Source organism: Chiloscyllium plagiosum, chromosome 5 (assembly GCF_004010195.1).
Source record: "Chiloscyllium plagiosum isolate BGI_BamShark_2017 chromosome 5, ASM401019v2, whole genome shotgun sequence".
In the NCBI taxonomy this organism is placed as follows: Eukaryota; Metazoa; Chordata; class Chondrichthyes; order Orectolobiformes; family Hemiscylliidae; genus Chiloscyllium; species Chiloscyllium plagiosum.
Genome location: NC_057714.1, coordinates 26,506,974 through 26,531,331, shown reverse-complemented (window position 1 = coordinate 26,531,331; position 24,358 = coordinate 26,506,974). Strand labels below are relative to the sequence as shown.

General features: G+C 40.4%; 1 protein-coding gene across 10 annotated transcripts in view; it reads right to left on the bottom strand.

Annotated features, from left to right (window-relative positions):
- Positions 1-24,358, bottom strand: part of LOC122549771 (histone deacetylase 9-like) — a 789,364-nt gene that overhangs the window by 371,275 nt on the left and 393,731 nt on the right. For all 10 annotated transcript variants that reach the window (XM_043689769.1, XM_043689771.1, XM_043689766.1 and 7 more), the window contains 2 exons: positions 17,188-17,311; positions 11,501-11,622 (listed from right to left, as the gene is read on the bottom strand). In XM_043689769.1, coding sequence (XP_043545704.1) covers positions 11,501-11,622; positions 17,188-17,311 — 246 coding nt within the window. The remainder of the gene's footprint in view (positions 1-11,500; positions 11,623-17,187; positions 17,312-24,358) is intronic.

Genomic DNA, 24,358 nt, shown 5'->3' with positions numbered 1-24,358 from the left:
TGGAAGAGACCAATTTTCAATGAGAAATGTCCTCTGCCTGCCAATAACCAGGCGAAACTAGCAAATCTCCAGCAGCCGATAAAAGACTCTCTCAGTTCACTGCTGTATGCAATTTTAATTATGAAAAAAACTAGCTTATCTTTCCCTCAGCAGATGCTGCAAGTTGTGACCTTGAATTGGATAAGTCAGAGACCTTTAGGAACATCGTAACAGGGGGGTAGGCCTTTCAGCCCCTTCAGGCTGCTCTGTCATTCAATAAGCTCATGGCTGATCTGTGGCTTAACCTCATTTGCCTGCCTTGAGCCCATATCCCTTGATACACTTGCTTAATAAAAAAAGTCTCAGATTTAAATTTAGCAATTGAATTTGCATTGGCTGCCATTTGAGGAAGAGAGTTCTAAACCTCCAGGATTCCTTGCATGTACAAGTTCTTTCGAGCATCTCTCCTGTTTTTAGATTCTTCAACCAGTGGAAACTGTCTATCTTTATCTGCCCTGTCTTTCCCAGTTAATACCCTCAAAATCTAGATTAGATCACCTCTTAACCTTTTAAATTCGAGAGAATAACAGCTTATTTTTTCTAATCTTTGCTCATAACCTAAGCCCTGAAGTTCAGATATCAACCTTATGAACTCACTCCAGGATGAAAACATCCTTCCTAAGGTGTGGTGTCTCGATCTGTTCATAATACTTTAAGTAACTGAGGTTTTGCATAACGTCAGCATAACATCTGCACCCCTAGGTATGAAGGCCAACATTCCATTAGCCTTCTTAACTATTTACTGCACCTGTCTGTGGCAGTTAAAAGAGCTATGCACCTGAACCCTCAAATTTCATTGGCCATCCAATGTATTAACTTTGTTCCTCTAAAAAAATTCTTAATCTATCAATGGACAAACTCATACTTGTTTATATTAAAATCTACCTGCCGTGGTTTTGCCCATTCACCTAATCTATCAACATGCTGTTGTCATTTTATTCTGTTGACATGCTGCCTGATTTTGTGTCATCAGCAAATTGGGATAATTGAATTTTTATGAAAATTATACACGATTGAGGCCCCAAAACAGATCCCTGTAAAACACCACCAGTCACATCCTGCCAATTTGAGTACTTATCCATTATTTCAACTCTCTGTTTCCTGTCACTCAACCAATTTCCTATCCATGTCAGTAATTTGCCCTCAATACCATGAGCTTCCACCTTAGTTAACAGTCTTTTATGTGAAACTTTATCAAAAGCCTTCTGGAAGTCCATGTATACAACATCCATTGATTTATCTTTCATAAGTGAAATAGCATTCCTATGCCTCTCACAAACCAGTAGAAACAATGTAAATAAGGAAGACCAAGGTGAAACATTCAGAACAGCAAGAACCAAACCAACAGACTTTATGAAAGATGAGTAGCGAACTGTTTTCCCAGGTGTCCTCTCCTCATGTTTTCTTTCCTGGTTTATGCTCATTCATCTGTGGTGTGCAAGGAGTTGGGGATTTATTAAGGGTTTAAATTTGAATTTGTGCAGTTGACTTAATTTATTTCAATTGTTTACTTTATCAAGAAACTTAATGGTGCATAATAGATAGTGATTTCTTGTTAAGTACAAAACCTAGTCCATACTTTCTATCAACCGGAATCTGTAAATTAGCTCGTTTGGTGATTTTGCATTTTCTTTTAAAAACATGAACTTTTGTGATTACTCCAGGAAAGCGGAGCTTGATTTCCTGTGCACTATCCCAGTAAATCATGACAGTTGAGATAGCCAATTTTAGACAAAGATAAAATGAATGGGCTTGTATTTACTGCTATCACAATCAAAAAAAATTAATCACAGACTGTCCAGTCAGAGACAGGCTGTCTCTCCTTCTTCAGTGGCTCACTGAATCGCTGATGGCAAGTGCTGTTCTCATGATCATGGAACTGTGGAGCACATGACAGACCTCTATGAACCTTAACACATATTCCCTGCCAAGTACTGCAGACTTTCATCATACATGTGCTGTACACATAACTGAAGGTTACACCCTGGGCTCATGAAACATGTAGTCAATGAAGCTCTCGTTGCCCAGTTGCTCTTTATCATGGTGATTCAAATAAGAAGGTTATTTATGAAATGAAGACTTAATAAATGCTGCAAGGAACCTGACTAATAGGGTGTGTATGGTCATACACACAAGGGTTAGTGCTGGCTCCAATGCTTTTTGTCATTTATATAAAAATGATTTGGATGTAAACATAGGAGATATAGTTAGTATGTTTGCAGATGACACTGAATTTGGAAGTGTAGTGAACAGCAAAGAAGGTTACCTCAGAGTGCAGCGGGATCTTGATCAGATGGGCCAATGAGTTGAGGAGTCGCATATGTAGTTTAATTTAGTGGTGCTGTGATTTGGAAAGGCAAATGAGGCCGGACTTATACACTTAATGGTCAGGTCCTGGAAGTGTTACTGAACACAGAGACCTCAGAGTGCAGGTTCGTAGTTCCTTGAAAGTGGAGTTGCAGATAGTCAAGAAAGTGTTTGGTATGATTTCCTTTATTGGTCAGAGCATCGAGTACAGGACATTGGTTAGGCCACTTTTGGAATATTGTTTGAAATTCTGGTCTCCCTCCTATTGGAAGGATGTTTTAAAACTTGAAAGGGTTCAGAAAAGATTTACAATTGCCAGAGTTGGGGGGGTTTGAGCTATGGGCTAAATAGGCTGGGGCTGTTTTCCCTGGAGCATCGTAGGTTGAGGGGTGATCTTATAGAGGTTTGTCAATTCATGAGGGGCATGGATAGGGTAAATAGACAAAGTCTTTTCCCTGGGCTGGGGAAATACAGGACTAGAGGGCGTAGGTTTAGGATGAGCAGTGAAAAGTTTCAAAGGGATCTAAGGGCAACCTTTTCACATAGAGGGTGGCGTTGTATGGAATGAGCTACCAGAGGAAGTGGTGGAGGCTGGTACATTTTACAACATTTAAAAGGCATCTGGATGGGTATGTAATAGAAAGGGTTTAGAGCAATATGGGCCAAGTCTTCGCAAATGGGACTAGATTAGGTTAGGACATTTGGTCGGCATGGACGAGTTGGATCAATGGGTCTGTTTCTGTGCTGTACATCTCTATGACTAATGTCTCTCTAACTGTTTGCTTGTTTGTGTTACACCTCAGAATTGACATGAGCCATTCACAAAGCAAAGTGCATATAATCAATTGCACCCCGCATAAAAGAGAAAGTATATATACCCCTAAAGCCATAGACATGCTTCTGCTGCTTCTCTCTGGCAAGTGTGAATGAAATGTGCATGATTCTTTTTGAAAAGGGAATCTCAGTATCTCCCTTACAGAGAAACAGATGGTGAATTGGGAGATATTGGAAATATTGCCTGTTCCACTGTGGAAAAAGCATGACACAAAGAGTTACATCGCCAAGGGCGTCTTGCCAGTTTCTGGAAATGCTGTCTTCATCCTGCTCTGAAGTAGCAGTTCTCGCTGCAGGAGATGGTAAATTTGAGTGACAGTGTACTTAATGAAGCAGAGACATCTTGCCACAATTGAGGGAAGACAATTGCTTTTTATACATTTTGGGTGAATTTAAACACTTGCTGAGTACCCTTTACACCTTCCTTCCCCTCCCTTTTCGAGAGTTTAGCTGACTCTGTTTCGCTGTCATCCAATTTCTGTAATTTCTGTTCCTCTTTCTGAAAGCAAATGGTTTGAGCTGTCTCCTTGAAGTCTGGACAAAGTCTTTCAGCACGTGCCGCTCCCTGTAGACTTCAACAACTTTTAAATAATTCTGGAAGCCACCAAACACTTTTATAATTCAATAAGAGCCAGCAGAAGTCAATCATTAAGCAAGCAGAAAATTAATGCTCATGAGGCAGCGTTCTTACTGCTCAATGCATGGTCAGCTCTTCAAGGTTAAGAGATGGCTGGAGCATTGAGCTGCAAAAATGGCAGCTTTGATGCACATCAGTGTAACACAATGGCAAATGCCACAATTCGTTGACTCTGCATACTTTGAGCAGATATAATCTGAGCATGCACTAATGCCCTCACTGAAATTATTTTGGGCACAACCAGAAGTCTTTACATGCATTTTCATTTTGAGACAGAACTATACCCAAGGTCTAGAAAATTCTGGTGCTACAGAAGCAAATATCACACTGGAACAGAAGTTGACAAGCTTCCCAACTCTTGGTAAGCCCCTGCATATTGATTGATTGGGGGTGGATGGAGGAGAAAAAACTCAAAAGATACAGTTCTGATCAAGTTGTGCTGGTAGCTTTTTACATAAAGCACAATGTCACATAGATTTATTAACAAATATGTATTAGTTTGATATAACCAGATTACTATTTAAGAAAAAATGGTGGATGAATGTTAAAATAATTTTCAAAAGCTGCCTCAGGCTGCAATGTTGTCATCCATTTTCAAAAACATTGTGTTGATTTACAATGTCACTTAAAGTAAAATATATTTGAGTTACAATATAAAAATGTAGACTTTAAACCTGCCTCTTTCCTAAGTTCTACAATAGTGATATACTTAATTAATGATATACTTAATCTTTTCAGGTGATGAACTGAGAGGAAGACAAATTGGAACCATGCCTGAGGTACAAAGAATTTCGAAAACTAATCAATCACGACAAAAGCCAAATCACGCCCTGCCCTGAGCTGAAGTCACAATCTCACCCATCATGAAGAGCTTGCATGAAACTGATCAGATTCAAAGAGGTGAATTTTAACCCTTAAAAAAAGTGCATTTATATCATTCTTTCAACATGATGAAGTGTCCAAAGGCACTTCACTGGAGCATTTGTAAAAAAAAATGACACCAAACCACCCAAGAAGGTATTAGTGCAGATGACTGAAATTAAAGCAACATACTGTGGATGCTGGAGATTTGAAATTAAAACAGAAATTGCCAACGAAACTCAACAGGTCTGGAAGCATCTGGGGAGAGAGTTAACATTTCGAGTCCAATACAATTTTTCTTTGGAACCAATGGTTTACTCATCAAATAGATTTTAAAGAGAACCTTAAGGAAAGAACATGAGGTACAGAGGCAGAGAACATTATGCTGGAATTCTAGAGCACAGTGCCCAGGCAGCTGATGCTATGATTGCCAATAATGAAAAAAATAATATCAAAGATGTGCAGAATTCCAGAACTGGAGGGGCTTCAAGATCTCAGAGGATTGTGGGGCTGAAGGATGTAACAAAGAAAGAAAAAGATGAAAACAATACTCAAAAGGCTGGCCACCCTTCAGGCGAATCAGTTTGATTGATTTATACCCAATTGAGCAATTTCATCTTTCATTCTGACCACCGCAACAGTAGCAGTGGTCAACAGCTCATAACATCTCCAAGGCACGCAGCACTAACTCACCTAGCCTCCATCAACAACACCTACCAAACCCACCATCTCTACCATTCAAAAGACCACTGGCAACAGGGACACGGGAACAGCATCCTTCAAGACCCTTCCCCAAATCCCTCACTTTCCTGATTCAAAAGCAATTCACCATTCCTTCACGGAGGCTGGTCAAGATCCTGTGGATCTATCTATTTCACATGAACTACAGTGATTAAAGAAATCGGATCACCACCTTCTGAAGCATCCCATAAATGTTTGTTTTCAAAGGGTGGATGACTGATGCTCCAGCTGGAGTCCAATGTAACAGCCAAGTTTCAAGGCAGCATATGCATGGTGAGGCTGTTAACAGTGGATCATCTGAGGTCAGAAAATGTTAATGAGGCTAATTCTGGAATAGTGAGCAGGTATACTTGAGAAGAACATGACCTCATAGTGCTTTATATGGACCAGCTAGACCTGGCAAAAAAAAAGACAAAAATGACCAGTTGTCTGACATATTCATTACAGATTGTTCACTTTGTTCTTAAGGGATGTGGGCTGTTTGAAGGGAATGACCAGGGCGAGAGAGCATAATGTTCACAACTGGGAATAGGTGAACAGGGCTGGATAGAACTGTGCAAATCATTAGCTGCAGAAGTTTCCAATTCTTTCCAGAGTATCAAACTCAGGGCGGCCGGGGAATGGTGTGTGCAAGTGTCAGGGTTTGGCTTGTATTCTGCAGGCAAATTGCACAAGTATTACTGAAAAGAAGAGTGTGAATTTTGTGTGGTCACTCATTTGCTCCAGACAGTCACTATATAAAAACACAGCTAAAGAGCTATTCACATATCAAATAAGAACAAAGTGCCAGAGAAACTCACCAGGTTAGCAATATCTGTGGAGACTGAAGCAAAATTAATGTCACAAGTCCAAAATGACTCTACAGTTCTCAATGCTGGCTTCAGGCTGGGTTTCCTGAGAAGGGACAATCTCACCTGGATTGCCACTCCAGCCCTTCCTTTGTATGAAAGAAGGGAGCTATGCATTTCTGAGAGGAGATTCTGCTCAGGACTCCCTCAGAAATAGGCAGGTGTAATTCCATTCTGCCAGTTCTTGCAGAGGAAGCCAAACCATGCCCCATTTTCACAGCAGTCAGCTGCTGTATTCTGAAATGTAAAGGTTCTGACAGTCACTTGGATAGCCGCTATCAAACCATAAATCCATAATGTCAGGGTAATGATAGGGTGCTGGCAGGGTCAGATGCCACTTGGGTAAGGGGTAAATTGATTTCCATTTAAATCAAGTGCCACAGAAGTAGGGTGTCAGGTGGTAAACGTGTAGCATACATGGGTATGATGTCAGATAAGTCAGCTTGGAATTAGAGTGCTCAGTACCCTGAGCAGAGTGCCAGCTAAGTAGGATGCCAGATGGGTAGGGGTAAAGTGCCAAGTAAGTGAGGTGTAAAATTAATTGGGGGTAGGGAGCCAGCTGAGTAGTGCACCAGCTGTGTAAGGGGTAGTGTACCAGGGAAACAGGATGTCAAGTGTGAAGGGATAAGCTTTCAAGTGGGGAGGGTGATAAGGTGCAAGTGTTGCGGTGTTTAGAATAGGCCAGGCTGGGTAGAAGAAATTGGGTCTGGTAGAAGGAGGGGAGGATGAGTTTTACGTACCAGGTGGTGGGTTGTGTTGAGCTTGGTAAGCTGCTTTAAAAAGTCCAGTCCATCAGGGGAAGGGTAGTCCAGTGGAAGAGGATATTGGGGGCGATCAGGTCAGAGTCTGCGTGCAATAAGTGGTCTAGGGAAGGTGTAGTTGGTGGTGTGTAAATATGGGATTCATTGATTTGTTACTCACAAGTAAGTATTCAATAGGCTAACTTTTCCCGAGTAACTACTTTAGCTCGATTCATCTGAAATCTGCAAAATGTCCAATTAAAATGAAAACCTTCAGATCGGGATTCTACAGGTTGCTCACGCTCAACTCCTATCTATGACTGGCATAAAGGCTGGCCAGTGGAAAATCTAGGTCAACATTTCAAGTCCAATATGACACCTCTTCAATTCCCAATGCTGGCTTCATGCAGGTGATGCAGTTACTCTCGCAGTCAGACCCAGTTTGGATAGAAATCAATAACACCAGCTCTGCATTATTCCAGGTTAGAGGGACCATAGAGGAAACTTTTGTCAGCAAACCAGGGTGAAAACTAAGCCAGGGTTCCACCTCTTGATTTCGAAGAATAACCTCTGCCAGAAGAGTGTGTTGGGCTGAAACGAGCATGTACATTGGTCAGGGTGTGACCATGCAAAAATAACACAGTTCATTGGAAAAACTGTGGGGATGAACTAATCCCACAACAAGAAATGGAAGAATATGAACACATGATTAAAACAAAATAAATTATTCTTGGGCCATACTTTGGCAATGGGGTTATTGAAAATTAGGATGCGAATACTAGAAATCACAAGATGTGGGTGGAGGAGAAGGTCAGACTTCATGGGATGAACAATGGAAAGTTTGCTGAAGCCGGAGGCTCTTGGCTCAAAAGCCAATGTTCACATCTCATGAGAAAGAATTTTAAAATATGCCACCAATAAATTCAGAAGTCAATGGGCTAGTGTCAGGTTCAGAACATAGAACATAAAACAAAGAACATGGAACATAGAACATTACAGGACTGCAGATGCTGGAAATCAGAATCTAGATTAGAGTGGTGCTGGAAAAGCACAACAGGTCAGGCAGCATCCGAGGAGCAGGAAGATCGACGTTTCAGGCAAAAGCCCTTCATCTGTGCCCCTACTACTCTGAGTACAGAAACTACCTCTGACATCTGACCTCTTTCTCTCAGTCCTCAATTTAAAGCTGTGTCTTCTCATGCTCGCCATCACCATCTGAGGAGAAAGGCTCTCAATGCCCAACCTATCTAACCCTCTGATTATCTTAGATGTCTCAATTAAGGCACCTCTCAACCGTCTTCTCTCTCATGAAAATAGCCTCAAGTCCCTCCGCCTTTCCTCCAAGACCTTCCCTCCATACCAGGCAACATCCTAATAAATCTCCTCTGAGCCCTTTCCAAAGCTTCCACATCCTACTTATAATGCAGTGACCAGAACTGTAAGCAATAATTTAAAATTTGTTTGAAATTTAAAATACTTTAATATATTTGATACCACTCCTCACATAATACAAATCCAGCCATTTTTGGGAGGTTAAAATTATCGTCTAAATGCTGCATGTTGTTCTTTGTTCCGTTATTGACTCACATTAAAAATGTTATGATAACTTTTCCAGTACACAAATTGTTACAGTAAGTAATAACAATAAAAGAAAATTATTACATGACAGAAATAGTTCTATTTTTAAAATATGATGATTCATTATCCACAAGACTGGAACATAGCCTTTTCTTTCCATTGTTAATTATCACAGACTCTATATTTGTGTAATAAACTTACAACACACTGCCACTACAAAGCAAGAAGCTCTGTGGTTAGACACAATCCTCATGATCACTTTATTACAAACAGAAACTGTTGCAAGTTGGTCTACTCATAGTATTGAATCAGTTTAGTTAACTTATTACCTTACTGCTCCCAAAACGGAGTCTTGCCCATCAAATGCATGTTGCTGAAGTCTGGGCATCTGCAGCACATGCTGATCTGATCATTTAAATAGTCAGAAAATTATTTATTTCATGCTTCACCATATTTCTAATATAGGCTCAGAGCAACTGAGGACTTCCATCTAGATTATTAGAACATAAAGTTCTTCCATCTTTCAGCTTGGAAAACACACTCCTACTTGGCCCAGATGTCTCAACTCTGCATCAGGAGTTCTTGAATATAGGAAATTGGACACTCATGTGTACTAATGAAAGTAATCCAATTGTTAAAGATACTATGGTTCACATGAAGCATGCAACAAAAAACATGGACTGCTCATACTTGGATCTATTCCTCATGTGATTTTATAAGATTTTGTGGTAATGTTTGAAGGACAGATAAATCTCCTGTATCCTGGCTATCATTCTCTGCTTACATAACTAAAAATGATACAGATTAATTGGCCAATAAGCAATTATTTATGGGTCATTGCTATGTATGAAATATTTTGTGTTTCAATACATTCTATGTGAAATACATTGAGATGTCTTTAGATATTCAATATTGAGCTACAACATCTTAAATTATTTCTTTCAAAAGATTACTCATCTTTTCTCACTTTGTTTTAAATGCCTAAGAGGAGAGTTGCAACAGCATCTTTTGGAAGTAGTGATTTGAATGATAGTGGAAGACAGACATAATTGATTCAATTGCCTCTTGCACATTTCACCTGATTTTCATTGCTATTGTCAAATTCAGAATAATCTCTATTAGCTTTCAGAAGAGATAAAATAATCAACTGTTCCATGGCATAACTGTTGGAATGAGCCAGTTGGAAATTAACTGGCCTGAGGCAGGCTTTTGAGCTATTTGGGGAGGTGGGAACTGCCTTGCTAATCAAATGACCTGCAGCTCTCTTGTCGTATTGGCTAGTGGAGAGCATTCAGACCTCAACAGCAATCACTGCTGACGCTGGATGCAATGGTAGATGGAGGGGATTGGTATTTTCAGGTTCGGGCTTGCAGATCCCAGCAGAAAGGTCAAAGGCCTTGAGAGAGGCAGGTTGGATAGGCCCAGGGAAGGTGAGAAATACAGTGGGGCGAAGGGGAGAGGCAGGAACACACTGGGGCAGGGAATTGTTTGGAATATGATGGGCGCAGAGGGCCTTGGGTTTGGTAACCCTTCCACCCCACCTTCGTCTGTTACCACATCAAAAAGTGAAAGGTGACAGGCTACACATTTGAAACTGGCCTCTACTTGTCATGAAAGAGATTGTGGCGGGGGTAGGAATTGTCATTAATTGAGTTCATGACCTTGCCCTCAATTTTACATTCACCTGCCAAGTTATAATTAGGGGGAAGGTGTCAAATTCAGCCCTTTGTGGGTGGTGTTCAATTCATGTTTGGAAACCAATGGAACTCAACATACTCAATGCATGCACGTGGATATACTATGAGCTACATGAAGCAACATTATAAATGCATTCTCCTGTCCTGTCTGCAGATAATGATCTGAATAAGGAGAACTAGTTGTTTGAAGACTGCCAGACTAAGATTAGCTCTCATCATACAGTGATATTTGAATCTAAGACACTAAATGGTTCATACGTACACCATGTAGAGAATTTGGGTGAATTGTGATAGCAGTTTTATTCCATTGTTTGGCCTTTATTGTACTGTGGATGAAAAATGATTTAAAATTATGTATTTTGACTGCTGAACTTATGATGAGTATTATCAATGTACATGTGAACTCATGGTAATGAAGGACAATGAAGTTCTTCGATATGCATCTTTGCCATTCACAATTGACTTACCTATGCTTTCTGTACACTTTTCCCATCCATTATGGATGTGATGGCTTTCAGGAACAATGGATAGAAGAAAATTTGCAGTTGTTGTCGAAAAAATAAAGAAAATTGTGAAATAAAAGTATGCACAAGCATAATGATATGAAACTATATTTCTGGGGCTGGAAGACATGCACTGTATGTTGCATTGGCAATCATGTTACACATCTGGCCACACTGTTGTAATGATGTGGAGTGTATTGAGGACTTATAATAAGGGTATTTCATTAGAATTGATAGAAATATATGATCACTAAGTCGAATAAAGTTTTCGTTGATGAGCTCAGAGTGAAAAGCAAGACAGACACTAGAATTCAGGAATACTCAGCAAGTCAGCCAGCAGTGGAGAAAATAAACAAGATGCTTCTCCAGATAAACAGTCAATACCTGAGAAGGTCTGACTATCTTCTTCACACATGCTATCAGGCCTGCTGATAGTTTCCAATATTTCCTTTGGCTGAGGTGAGTTGGTTGCTTATTAAAGTAAATCTCACTCTTAAGGTACAAATTAACATTAAAGACCAGGTTTAATATAAAAAGGTCACAAAAGTCTTTAGTTTGAATAAATGCATTAATTCAGATTTTTCTCAATTTAGGCAGAGTCTTCTAGTGAATATACTATTACCTTGATACAAAGTGAAAAACCTCATTCCTATTAAGTCATTGCAGGTCCAAAAGGCTTTCACAACTGAAGTGGCAAACATTGATCCTGACTCACCAGTTTTACGCAGGGGAAAATCATCCTGTTTGTCATTAACTGCCAGTGATGGTTGCTTATATGATGGAGAATTTCCACTCTGTGGTGGTGAACTCTGGTCCAGTGAAGCACGGTGGGCCCCCCTGGCAAAGGAACAAAGAACAGTGAATTAACAACCATTAAACAGACTACATCGTAAAATGACAATATAATCTCTGTAGGTGGTCTCATTGCTTCCAGTTTAAGATACCCTTTCCATGTCAGTTATTCACATTTGTCCTCAACTGGTTGACTTGTCCCAGATTTCATTTACCTTTCCTTTTCTCCCCCTGTTTCCATGAGCTCTTTCTGTTTTCCCCCTACTTTTTAAACAGTCTAACTCTATTAAACAGATGGTGACTGAACTGAGAATTAATTATTACCATTTGTCAACTTTGGGAAATTATACACAAATTTTCTACTCAAACTACTAATGATTCTTCTTTGGCATTTCTAACATTCTGTCAAAACTGTCCTGCACACAGTCTCTGGTGAAGGGTTGTTTCAGCATTAGACCAAGGAAGTGTGAAGAAAGGAAACATTGAGCAATGGACGTATGCCAGTGGTTCGAAAGTGAAGTAATCCAGTGTAACTCTATTTTATTAATCCCCAATAGTATAGATTTTCTGTGTCCCCAGCCTCTAGTGGCAAATTGTTCCAATTTCTAATTGTATCTGTGAGAAAACCAATATTCTAACTTATGCTTTCATTCTTCAAAAAGTTGAATATTGCTGAAACGAGAGACGTGTTGTTGAAGCTTTTGTCATACACTCTTCAGGACAAATGCAAGTGTGTCAATTTTCCTAAAATCATAGGAGAAAAGGAAAACTGATTATTTGGCAAGTAGATACTGATTGGCTGAAAAGTTGCCATGGAAAAAGCTGGAAAGTAAGGTTTCCTATGCTCCAGGTATTCAAACAAAAAGGTTCAAGGCTTAAACATATTTATAAAGAACAGGCACTGCATATAAACGTATGTCTTTTCTAGCAACTGTAAGTGTGGCACATTATGAGCTTGATTGATTTTCTTAAATTGGCTGCATGTGTAGATATTATCACACTCCGTATTATTCAATAAGTGCTGCCCAATTATAGAATCACTTTTAAGCAGTAAAATTAGTTGAATTATCCTGAAGCATGGGAAGCCAATACAATTCCCTACTGCTCTCTGAACATCAAAACGTTAGCCAGAGTTGATATACCAAACAATCAACATCCCTTTTCTCCTGTCTTTTCTTCCTGTCAATTGGGTAGCACTTCTGAGGCATCTGTAGCTACAGGTAAGTCATCCACCTTTGTGACTGGGAGTGTGGGGAGGTTTGTGATCGAGCTAAGAAAGGTGCAATCTCCAAAAGTAGGGTGTTTGCAGGAGATCTGTGAACCAGGGTTAGGGGTGTCATTTGTATGTGGAGAGAGATGTGGGGAAGAAATTACATTTAATGGTTGGAAGCTTGGAGGTTAGAGGGAAGTACTTACCTATTCCTTACTGATATCCTCACCTTTCTTCAATTGTCAGATTTTCTAAGACCTTTTATTATGTCTCCATTAAATAGAGAAGTGGACGATTATGTTTATTGAGATCATTGAAGTTTTAATTTCTCACTAACTCCAACCTAGCTATTTTGTTAGCTAAGATTTATTCCATTCTCTTTCAAATGAGATGTTAAAACCAATGCCACTAAAAACAGACCAGCAAATCAAGCAATCAAATCATGCAAAAACTCGCTGAAGCAACATTGACTGAAATTTAAAAGTAAACCAAATGATGTGGTAAGACAGTATATCAGAGCAAATTCTTTCTGTAAGCTCTGGTTCTGGCTTCATTTTAGTACAGCTTGCATGTGCCATCATTCTTGCTCATGAATCTTCTGCTCGATGCTTCTTCCTGGCCTCCCACTCTGCCTACAGTCTTTCTATTTCATTTTAAGTGTCACAATTCACTGGTTTAGAGCACTGGAAATAAAGCCCCACTGTTCCAGAGTCAACACAAATGTAAAAGTTATTTTTTTAAACTATGCAAAGATTCTCCACTTTACCAGATTTTGAGACCAAAGCTGACATAAAGCATGAGCTATGTTCCTGTATTTAAGAAGAATTATTAGTTATTGCAACTAATTAGACTTGAGCTACAAGTAATCAATTATAAGCCATTGGCAATATAACACTAATAATTAAAAGTCCTATCCCTTAGACACATGAACACACAGTCAAACACTTACAGGGGGAAAATAAAAAGCAAATTATGGATCAAGGGAAAATCTGGAAAAATATTTCAGCTTCTTGTTCAGAAAAATTGCTGAAATGACTGTTTTAATTCTTGAGCTGATCAGCATGATATTTTTCAATTAACCTTCTCATTGTGTTTCCACTGGTTTTCAATAGGCACAAGTTGGTTAGTCCACTGATAAGAAAGGTTTCTGACTTATCAATTAAAAATCACACCTTGCAGAAACAGCTGAAGGGAAGATTAACTAGTTTTCTTCAGATTTAAACCAGTGTACTGCAGAGAAGGGAGAAAGTGCTTCTGACACAGAGACCTGACGACGTCTCTGTACCTGGTTCCCAGCCACAGGCTATTCAGTTATCTGAGAACCAGTCACATGATTGTTGACAGGCTTTTCCCATCTGCTTTGATGAAGGGCCACAGGACCCGAAACGTTAACAACACTAAGACTGGATTCCCTACAGTGTGGCAACAGGCCCTTCGGCCCAACAAGTCCACACAGACCCTCCGAAGAGTAACCCACCCAGACCCATTTCCCTCTGACTAATGCACCTAACACTATAGGTAATTTAGCATGGCCAATCCACCTGACCTGCACATATTTGGGCTGTGGGAGGAAACCGGAGCAGCCAGAGGAAACCCACACAGACACGGGGAGAACGTGGAAACTCCATACAGTCGCCCAAGGCTGGAATTGAACCTAGATCCCTGGAACTGTGAGGCAGCAGTGCTAACCACTAAGCCACCATGCCACCCTATTAACTTTGATTTCTCGGCACAGATGCTGCCAGACCTGCTGAGCTTTTCCAGCAACTTCTGTTTTTCTTTCTGATTTACAGTACCTGCAGTTCTTTCCGTTTACTTTCTCATTGAAAATTGGTCACTAAATCCACAGCTTCTTGCTGCAACCAAAGCTCCATTTGTACACAGCCCCTCGACTCCAGTTCATCTGCAAACACTGCTGTAATCCATTGCTGTACAAACAGTGTTCACAAGTATCAAATTACTTACTTCCAAATTGTGCAGAAATCCTTGGTTTTGCAAACAATACTTTTATCATTTCAGCTCACAATTGCAAAACAAAAAGATTTCATCCTAGTGCAGATAATACCAAAATTTGTGGAGGCAAAGTAGACTGTTTGGCACATCAAATCAGCTCTGCCATTCAATGAGATCGTGGCTGATGTGATGATCGCCAACCCCACTTTCCTGCCTTTTGCCCATTGACCTTGATTCCCATTTGGAGTGTAAAGTATCTGTCTATCTCAGCCTTGAATATACCTAACAATTCAGCCTCTACACTATTTCAGATTCTATTTCTACTCATTCCCCACCCTGTTTTAGATTTACCTTCCTGTTTGCTTTTGTGCAGAGGCAGTGATCATTTAAAACCAGCTACAAATTCTATGTCTACTTCTGTCCCTCTTCTGCTAAGTCAACATTTTTTTTTGCACCTTCCTGTTTTCTTTTAGAACAGGCCTTAATCTCTAATTGCTCACATTCTGCTTTAGTTCTACCCTCTTTCAATCTCCTGGATCTCTGTGTCCATGACTCTTCATTGAAGTACTGTGTCAGATAGACCATCAAACCTTTTTTATTTTTTCTAGCTGTTCTTCCTGAGAACAATGAGATGTCTGTTCAATGTCTGCAAAACTAATGTGTTGTAACTGTACAAGTTATTATGACACTTAGCCAGTTACATTCTTTTTAGATGCCATTAAAGGTTTTATCTATCTTGGCAACTTCATTTTGAATAGCATTAAGGGTACACTGCAGATACTGGTAAAGGGGTCATCATTCATCAATGGAAATCCCTCGCAGATGAGGATGACTCTCTTTCACTCTCAGGACAAGTCTGTCGGTGACTGTACAGACTGGTGCAGCTTCCACAAGCTCTGTTACACTTAGGGCAGAAGATGGTTGTGGGAAGGGGTGGGTGGAGCGTTGCTCTGGCAGTCAGCTCCTTGTATTGCTTGCTCCTGGCTTCCGCTTTGTCCCGATGGCAAGTCACTCAACACCTGCCTGGATGCTCCACTTCCATTTTGGTCTTGGGCCAGTGATTCCCAGGTGTCTGTGGGAATGCCGCAGTGAGGCCTTGAAGGTATCAGTGAAGCACTTCCTCTGTCCACCTGGGGCTTGCTTGCCGTTTCAGAGCTGGGAGTAGAGCAGCTGCTTGGGAGAGTCTCATGTCGGTCATGGGGACAGTGTGCCCAGCTCAGCGTAGCCAATCAAGGGGGGGCAGGGGGGGGTCAGTGCCTTGATGCTGGGGGTATTGGCCTGGTTGAGGACACTAGAGTTGGTGTGTCTTTCTTCCCAGCAGGTTTACAGGAGCTTGGGCAGGAAGGGCTGGTGGTATTTCTCCTATGCCTTGAGATGGCTGCTGTAGACAGTCCACGTCCCAGAGCCATAGAGGAGGGCGGGTACCACCACAGCTCTGGATACCATGGTCTTGGTGTTGGATCTGATGTTGTTGATCTTGAACACCGTTTTCCTCAGGCAGCCGAAGGCAGCACTAGCACCCTGGAGACGCTGCTGGATCTCTTCATCAATAGTTGCTTTGGCTGACCGGATACTCGCGAGGTATTGGAAGTGGCCACTGTTCTGTAAAATCTCCCACGGACCACGATGATTGGAGTTTCCCTCCACAATGCTGGGCCAGGTTGGTGGAAGATCCTCAACTTGTAGATATTCAAGATGCGACCCCATGCTCTCCTATGCCTCCGTAAAGGTGCTAACAATGGTCTGGAGTACGCTGTCTGAGTTTGCACATACACAAGCATGTTTTGGATACTGCTGCCCAATGATACTGATTGGGGTGATTTTGGTTTTGGCTTGAAGGTGGCAGCGATTAAATAGTTTCCTACAGGTTCTGCAGGTTAGTTCAGTTCCAGCAGGGAGCTTGTCCATGATGAGGTGAAGCATTGCAGCAAGATAGATCGAGAACACTGTTGGGATGATGACACAGCCCTGTTTGACACTGGTCCTAACAGGGAATGGGTCAGTGGTGGAGCCATTTGTCACTACCACGACTTCCATGTCATCGTGGAGCAATCAAAAGATGGTGACAAATTTCATGGTGCAAGCAAAGCAGAGAGGACCACTCCATAATACTTCCCGATGGATGGTTTCAAAGTCTCTTGTAAGGTCAAAGAAGGCCATGTAGGTTGTTTTATCTACATTTCTCTGGCAGATGTCACACAGTGAAAGCCCTGTTGTTCAATCGACAACATTCTCACTTTTAAATCCACAAACCTTTGGATTCAAAGAACACTCGATCTCACCTCATTGCAACTCTGAATGATGGTGCTTTGCTAAAGAAACTGTTTGTCTGTTTGAATAAACACATGTAATCTGGTTTCTATAAACTGTAATTTAATCAAAACAAGCTTTTCTTCAAAGAAATACATGAAAAATACAAATGCCGTTAGTAGAATGATGGTACCTACTTATACCAGTGTTTGGGATTTGGAGGGAAGGAATGGTTCTGTCCAGTTGATAGAGATTCTTTCGCTGATTTGCTCAACAGGAATTCCTGGAGTTTCTGCTTGACCTCTGTACTGGCCACAGCACCTGAAAAAAGAACATGCGCCTCAGTAATTGTCACATTTTGGAATCTTTTAATAACTTTTAACAGAGGATCATGGGAACAAGAGTAGGCCATTCAGTTCATCAAGCCTGCCCCATTATTTAATATAATCAGGACTAATCAAAGACTCAATGTCTTTACTCATTTCATCCTCATCAACATCAAACCCACTGGTAATCAGGTCTCCACCCCATCTTAACAATCAGCAGCTTAAGCAGACTCAAAGACTGAGCATCAGTTGCCCTTCCCGGTCGAGAATTCCAAAAGTTTACAAACTCTTGAATTAAATAATTTCTTGTCTCAGAGCCAAAGGGAATCCTCTGTATTCTTAAACTGTGTCGCCTAATTCCAGACTCCTCTGGAGACATCTTACCAGTACTTGTACAATTGAATCAAGCTTTAATTATTCCAATAGCCTTCCTAATAGCTGGCTGCTTGCACCTGCAAGTTGGCCTTTAGTGACTTATCAACAAGGACGTCTAGGTTTCTTTGTACATCTACACTTTCCAACTTCTCACTTTTTAAGAAACACATTGCACATCTTAATCTCTTATTAAAATGGATAAGGTCACATTTTCCCCACATTATATTGCATCTACTACATTCTTGGCCAATCACAAAGCCTGTCCAAACCCTCACTTTACATCTTTCTCACAGCACACATTACAACCTAGCTTTGCATCATCTGCAAATTTGTAACATTACATTTGATCTATTTATCCAAATTATTGATAGATATTGTGTACCGATCCTTGCAGTACCCCTGTAGTTAGAGCCTGCCAACACAACAAAGACCCACTTATTCCTACTTTCTATTTTCTGTCAGTTAGCCAATCATTAATCCAAACCAACACATTACTTCCTATCCCATGGGCTTAAATCTTTCTAACCTGCCTCCTCCAGGAAAGCTACTTCTGTCAGCTTTCCTTTACCAGTTTTATTAGCAACATCTTCAAAAATCCCTAACAAGTTTGTCAAACATAATTTCCAATTCATAAATCCATGCTGCAGGGACTATGCCCAACCAGATCACCATTAACCAGCTGCCTATTGATCTCATTCTTTATAACAGATCCAAGCATTTCCCTATTACTGATAAAAGGCTAACACATCTGTAGTTCCTAGTTTCCTCTCTCATTTCCTTCTTGAACATTTGAGGAGACATTTGCTACTTTCCAATCAACAAGAATCATTCCAGAAACAGGACTATATGGTTTTTGGAAATAATTTTCTAAAAAGTTGTTTAAAGCATGACATGGTTCATGGAAGCAAAAGACAATAAATAGTTAAGTTACCAATAGATTCCACTATAGAAGTTAAATTATAAATGATTTAAGACCATAAGAAATAGGAACACAGTTCAGCCTTCGGTCCATTGAGACTGCCACACCATTCCATAATACTAAAAAATATAGGAGCAGAATTAAACCTCGGAACACTTCAATCCCAGGCCATCAATGTGGACTTCACCAGTTTCCTCATTTCCCCTTCCCCTTACCTTACCTCAGTTCCAACCTTCCAGCTCAGCACTATCCTCATGATCCCCACCCCATTCACCTATTGTACTCTTTGCTACCTTCTCCCCAGCCCCACCCTCCCCATTTATCTCTCAACCCTGGAGGCATCTTGCCTCTATTCCTGATGAAGGACTTTTGCCCGAAACGTCAATTTTCCTGCTCTTCGGATGCTGCCTGACCTGTTGTGCTTTTCCTGCACCACTCTGATCTAAATTCTTCACATTTTATCAAGAAAAACCCATTCATCAAATACCCTTCCTGCGAGGGCACAATAATCTCTATCCTCTACCAGAGTTTATTTCCTAAGGCCATAGTACCAGGAGGGACATCCATAAAGGAAAAAACTTGCAACCACAGCTGTATGGAAAAACTTCAGAATTGCTGGATTGACTCAAAGTGATTTAATTTTCAAAAGTCATTTTTCTAAGTCTGTCTCTTGGCTACCATATTTCTGAACTTTTTTCTCCAGTTCAACTTATCATCTGATACCTAGCTAATTGTTGTTTTTACCTATTTCAGTGGCCACGCTCATGTGGCACAGTGATTAGCTCTGCTGCCTCACATTGCCAGAGACCTAGGTTCAATTCTAGCCTTGGGTGACTGTCTGTGTGGAGTTTGCATGTTCTACCTGTGTCTGTGGGAGTTTCTACCAGGTGCTCTGGCTTTCTCCCACAATCCAAAGATGTGCAGGTTAGGTGGATTAGCCAAGGTAAATGTGGAATTATGGAGATTGGGGTGTGTTTGGGTAGGATGCTCTTCAGAGGATTGGTGCAGACTCAAGGGGCTGACTAGGCTCTAGCCGCACTGTAGGGATTCTATGATTCTATTATGAAATGTTACAAGAACGATGTAATTGAATGGATTTTCCTAAAGCGTATAATTAGTTCTTTTACCCTGTTTATGTAGATTTTCAGAGAATGATCATATTATTTTATAAACTTCTTTACCTATAATTTACTTCCTTATTCCTTTTGAGATTCACAAGTACAGCATATTTCAGGATCATTATGTCAGCAATATCTGGACAAAGGAAGAGTAGCAAATCTGAACGTACACAGCCCTGAGGAGATTCAGCAGTGGTTAACATTAATCCTGGTGGCTAACTCCAATTGGATGCTGCTGTGAAGGAAATCACTGGAGAGAAGGCTTGTTCTCAAAGATTTTCAATTTCTCAATAAGCTTAAATGATCACATGGTATGAAAAGCAGAAAAGAATTCAATTCAGATTTTGCAAGCCATTGTCTAATCTTTCTCTGTGTTACTGGACCACTTGGACACAAGGTCAGAATCACATCATCCACTGACTAACAAGGTTAATAGGGAAATTGATCAATAAGATGGACACGAAAATCATTTTTTGAAGTTAGGGAAGTGATTGCTGGACCCCTTGCTAAGATATTTGTATCATCAATAGTCAGAGGTGAGGTATTGGAAGGACGTTGTGAAACTTGAAAGGGTTCAGAAAAGATTTTACAAGGATGTTGCCAGAGTTAGAGGGTTAAAGCTGGGAGAGTCTAAATTGGCTGGGACTGTTTTCCATGGAGCATCGGAGACTGAGGGGTGATATCATAGAGGTTTATAAAGTCATGAGGGGCATGGATAGGGTCAACATACAAGGTCTTATCCCTGGTGTGAGTGAGTCCAGAACTAGAGGGCGTAGGTTTAGAGTGAGAGGGGAAAAATTTTAAAGGGGCCTAAGGGCAACTTTTTCATGCAAAGGGTAGTGTGTATGGAATGAGCTGCCAGAGGAAGTGGTGGAGGCTGGTACAAATACGACATTAAAAAGGCATCTGGATGAGTACATGAACAGAAAGGGTTTAGAGGAATATGGGTCAAGTGCTGGCAGGTGGAACTAGATTAGTTTAGGATATCTGGTATGGACGAGTTAGACCAAAGGATCTGTTTCCGTGCTGTACATCTCTAAGACTCTATAAGTGTTGGGGCAGGCATGTTGGTGTCAACTAACTCGCCACCCTCACTGCCAAGAAAATTCATCAGATTACATGCCAAAAGGCAAGTTTCCCTGGTTAACCAGTACCAGGCATTTTTCTCACCAACTGAGGAGGCAAATAGCTGGGGTGCTGGTGAGTTGCGACCCGTAAATGGCTCTAATTGAACACTGAAGGGACTCAATTGGTGGCAGGTTGAGAATGTCACCGTTTGAACTTAATTGTTGAGGTCATGAGAAGGAAGTGTGAATCTCTCCATGTCAACTCACCCAGTTATTTTCCGTTCTTTCCTCTTTCAGGGACGGAAAAATTCTGCCCAAGTATCTAACAGATACTATGACTCAATGTGTTTGAAACACTTCACAGCTTTTAATGTCAAAGGAACTCATTGGTAGTCATTCAGCTCAGCCACAACCTCTTAGCAAGCAGAACGATGATAGTGAATTTTCAACAGTGAGGAACAATACCACAATCAAATAATCTCTGAAATACTAGAAAAGCTGACTGTTGGTTACATTCCTCAAGAATAATTCCATTAATCTAACCTGGCTTGAATGTTTTTCCTTTATCCACTTATTTGAATTGTTCCTTTGTTGATGATAATTCATGAATATTCTAAATTGTTTTATTTATTCATGGGACGTGGACATTTCTGGCTTGGCGCATGTGTATTGGCCATCCCTAAGTGCCCTGGAAAAAGCTGCCTTCTTGAACTGCTGCAGACCTTGGGCTGTAGGGACACCCACAGCATTGTTCGATATAGAGTTGTAGGATTTTGGGCCAGTGAATCCAGGGAGGGAACAATATAGTTTCAAATCATGATGCTGTCTGACTTCATGGAGAAGCTGCCCTTAATGGTTCTCTCATGTATCTGCTGCTGTCCTCCTTCTTGGTGGTCGTGATTGAGGTCATAAGTTTAGAAACTGCAGTCGAAGGAGCCTTGGTGAGTGAATGGAGTGGTTGATAACTGCAGGACTGCTGAACTTGAACCACCTTCTATATAAAAAAGATTGCAGTAGATTAAAAGCCACGGGACAAAGGAAAATTGTTCATTTGTACACAATGGCATAACCAGGATACAGTAGGTTAGGCCGTTTTTATGGATTCTACATGTGTTCAACTCTACGCACGAGAATTCACCATGCTGAGAGATGCTACTAAGTAATACAATGGTGTAAGATTTTTTTTAATGCAGTGTGACACTTTGATCTTATTTTCAATATAATGGATCTATTTTAAATATTATGTATATATTAATTTACTATTTGTGCTCTCTATACAAATCAAATCTTTCCTGTATTCTCGGACACACTGCAAGTGTTCGATCCATTGTTGATTCTTGGCAAAGCAGGAATCTTTAAATGAATCAGAAGCCATCTGATGTTCAGAATGAGTGAACCATAAACCAAATTAAACTGTGCTGATGAAGTATATGGAAGGCTCTGTACTGACCCCTTTCAACAAGTATTGAAACTTGAAAGAACTGTACAGTCCTCTAAAGGCTTGCTTTGCATGGGTTCAGTTTCTGCCTCTTTTTCTCTGTTACATAGATCAGTACTAATAAAGTTGAGGCAGCAAGTGCTGACTGAAATCACTGCAGCTTTGACCTAAAGATTTTACTGGCGTCACACAGTTGGTTATTTACAATAGCTTTTGCTGGCATCAGTAGCTGACCTTTCCCTACTGAGTACTCACTGAAAGCATGTACCAGGACAGGGCCTTTGGAACTGATTTATACTTAAATTGTTTCCTGGCAGCACTGTTTACATATCAGAATCACTGTGTGATGTCTAACTTTGAACTGTTGTTTGCTCCATATTGTAACTAATGATGTTTGGTAAAGTTCCCTTTGCTGTTCTAGTTGAGCTGGAATTCACAATTTGCAGTCAATTAAGTTACTCTTCGCATGCAAGATGATTTATTAATAAAATAAATATAGGAAATTAAAAAAAAAGCCAGAGTGTAGAATTGCGGATATCTTATTGGGATATGAATCTGAAAAATAGCTGGTCTACGGTAACTGACAGAATTCATAGAACTGTCCCTCAGTATCAACCAGTACCATATGAAAGGAAAGAGACAAAATTGGAAAACTAAAGAAAGAAATACTTATTTTTAGTGTTATATAAAGTTTGTGCATTTAGAGTAGGCAATTTGTTTAAACAGACTGCTTTTACTCTTAGGTTTATGGTGTCAATACTCACAGGGTGAGCAGTGAGTCTAACCCACCTGTGGGACACGGTCATTGTTCCAATCTCTCCAATTATTCCTCAAAACTAGGTTTCTCATCCCTGAAACTATTTTTGCAAATCTCTTCTACACCTTCTCCAACAATCTTCCTATTACCAATGCCAAGTGAACATGAACAGGCAAGTCACTCAACAGATTGGCACATTTTGGTGGGTTTCCCCGTGTGGCCAAGCCTCAGATTTCAAAATACAGGTGCAGCATTAAAAGAGATAATTCCCAAACAAGAGGAGAGGGATATGCCAACTGCACAGAAGAGCAATCACACATTTGGTGGTGCCTCAAAATATTGTCAGGAAAGTTAGTTTGAATTATTTTTTGGAGAAGATGTACGTTTGTGTGACGTTTAATGCACAGTTCAAGCGAGGAGTAATACAAATTGTGCTCAATCCATTCAATACAAGACCAAGTTTATATTCAGATATTAAACGCATGGTTTGATTCCAATTTTCAATATTATAGTGAGGTCTCTGCTTACACAGGCAGAGCATTTGCCATCAAATCCAACTTGTAAGAAAATTACATTGGACAATCCTTCACTGAATTTCACCTGTCAATCACAGAATTATTTAAGCAAAAAGGAAGCTATTCAGCCCGTCATGTGTGTACTGGCTTGCCAATAATCATTATGACTGAGTGCCATTTACCTGCCTTTTCCCCATTCCCTCGCACGTTGCTTCTTTTCATATAATCAGCCAATGCCCTAATGAAGGCCTCACTTAATGTTGCCTCCACTACATTTTCAAAGTTAAAAATCACACCAGACCAGGTTATAGTCCAACTGGTTAATTTGGAAGCACCTGACGAAGGAGCTAATGCTTCCAAATAAATCTGTTGGACTATAACCTGGTGTTGTGTGATTTTTAACCTTGTTCACCCCAGTCCAACACTGGCATCTCGTCATCATGACCACATTTCCAGAAAGTGCATTCCAGGCCTAAACCACTCATTGTGTAATGATCCTTCCTCTCACATTCACAAACCATTTTAAAGCTTTGCCTTCTTGGCCATTTACAAGTGGAAGTTGTTTCTCTCTACCTAATTTATCCTTCATGATTTTGAAAATCTCTCTCAGATCTCCTCGTAGCCTTCTTCTCTCCAAGTAGAATTGTTCCAATCTCTCCAATATTCCTCAGACCTAGGTTTCTCATCCCTGAAACTATTTTTGCAAATCTCTTCTTGACCTTCTCCAACAATCTTCCTATAGTGTGGCATCCAGAACTGCACACAATGCTCCAGCTGAAGGCTAACAAGTGTCTCATATAGGTTCAGCTCTTGTACTCTATTCCTCTGTTAATAAATTTCAGGATAACTGTAT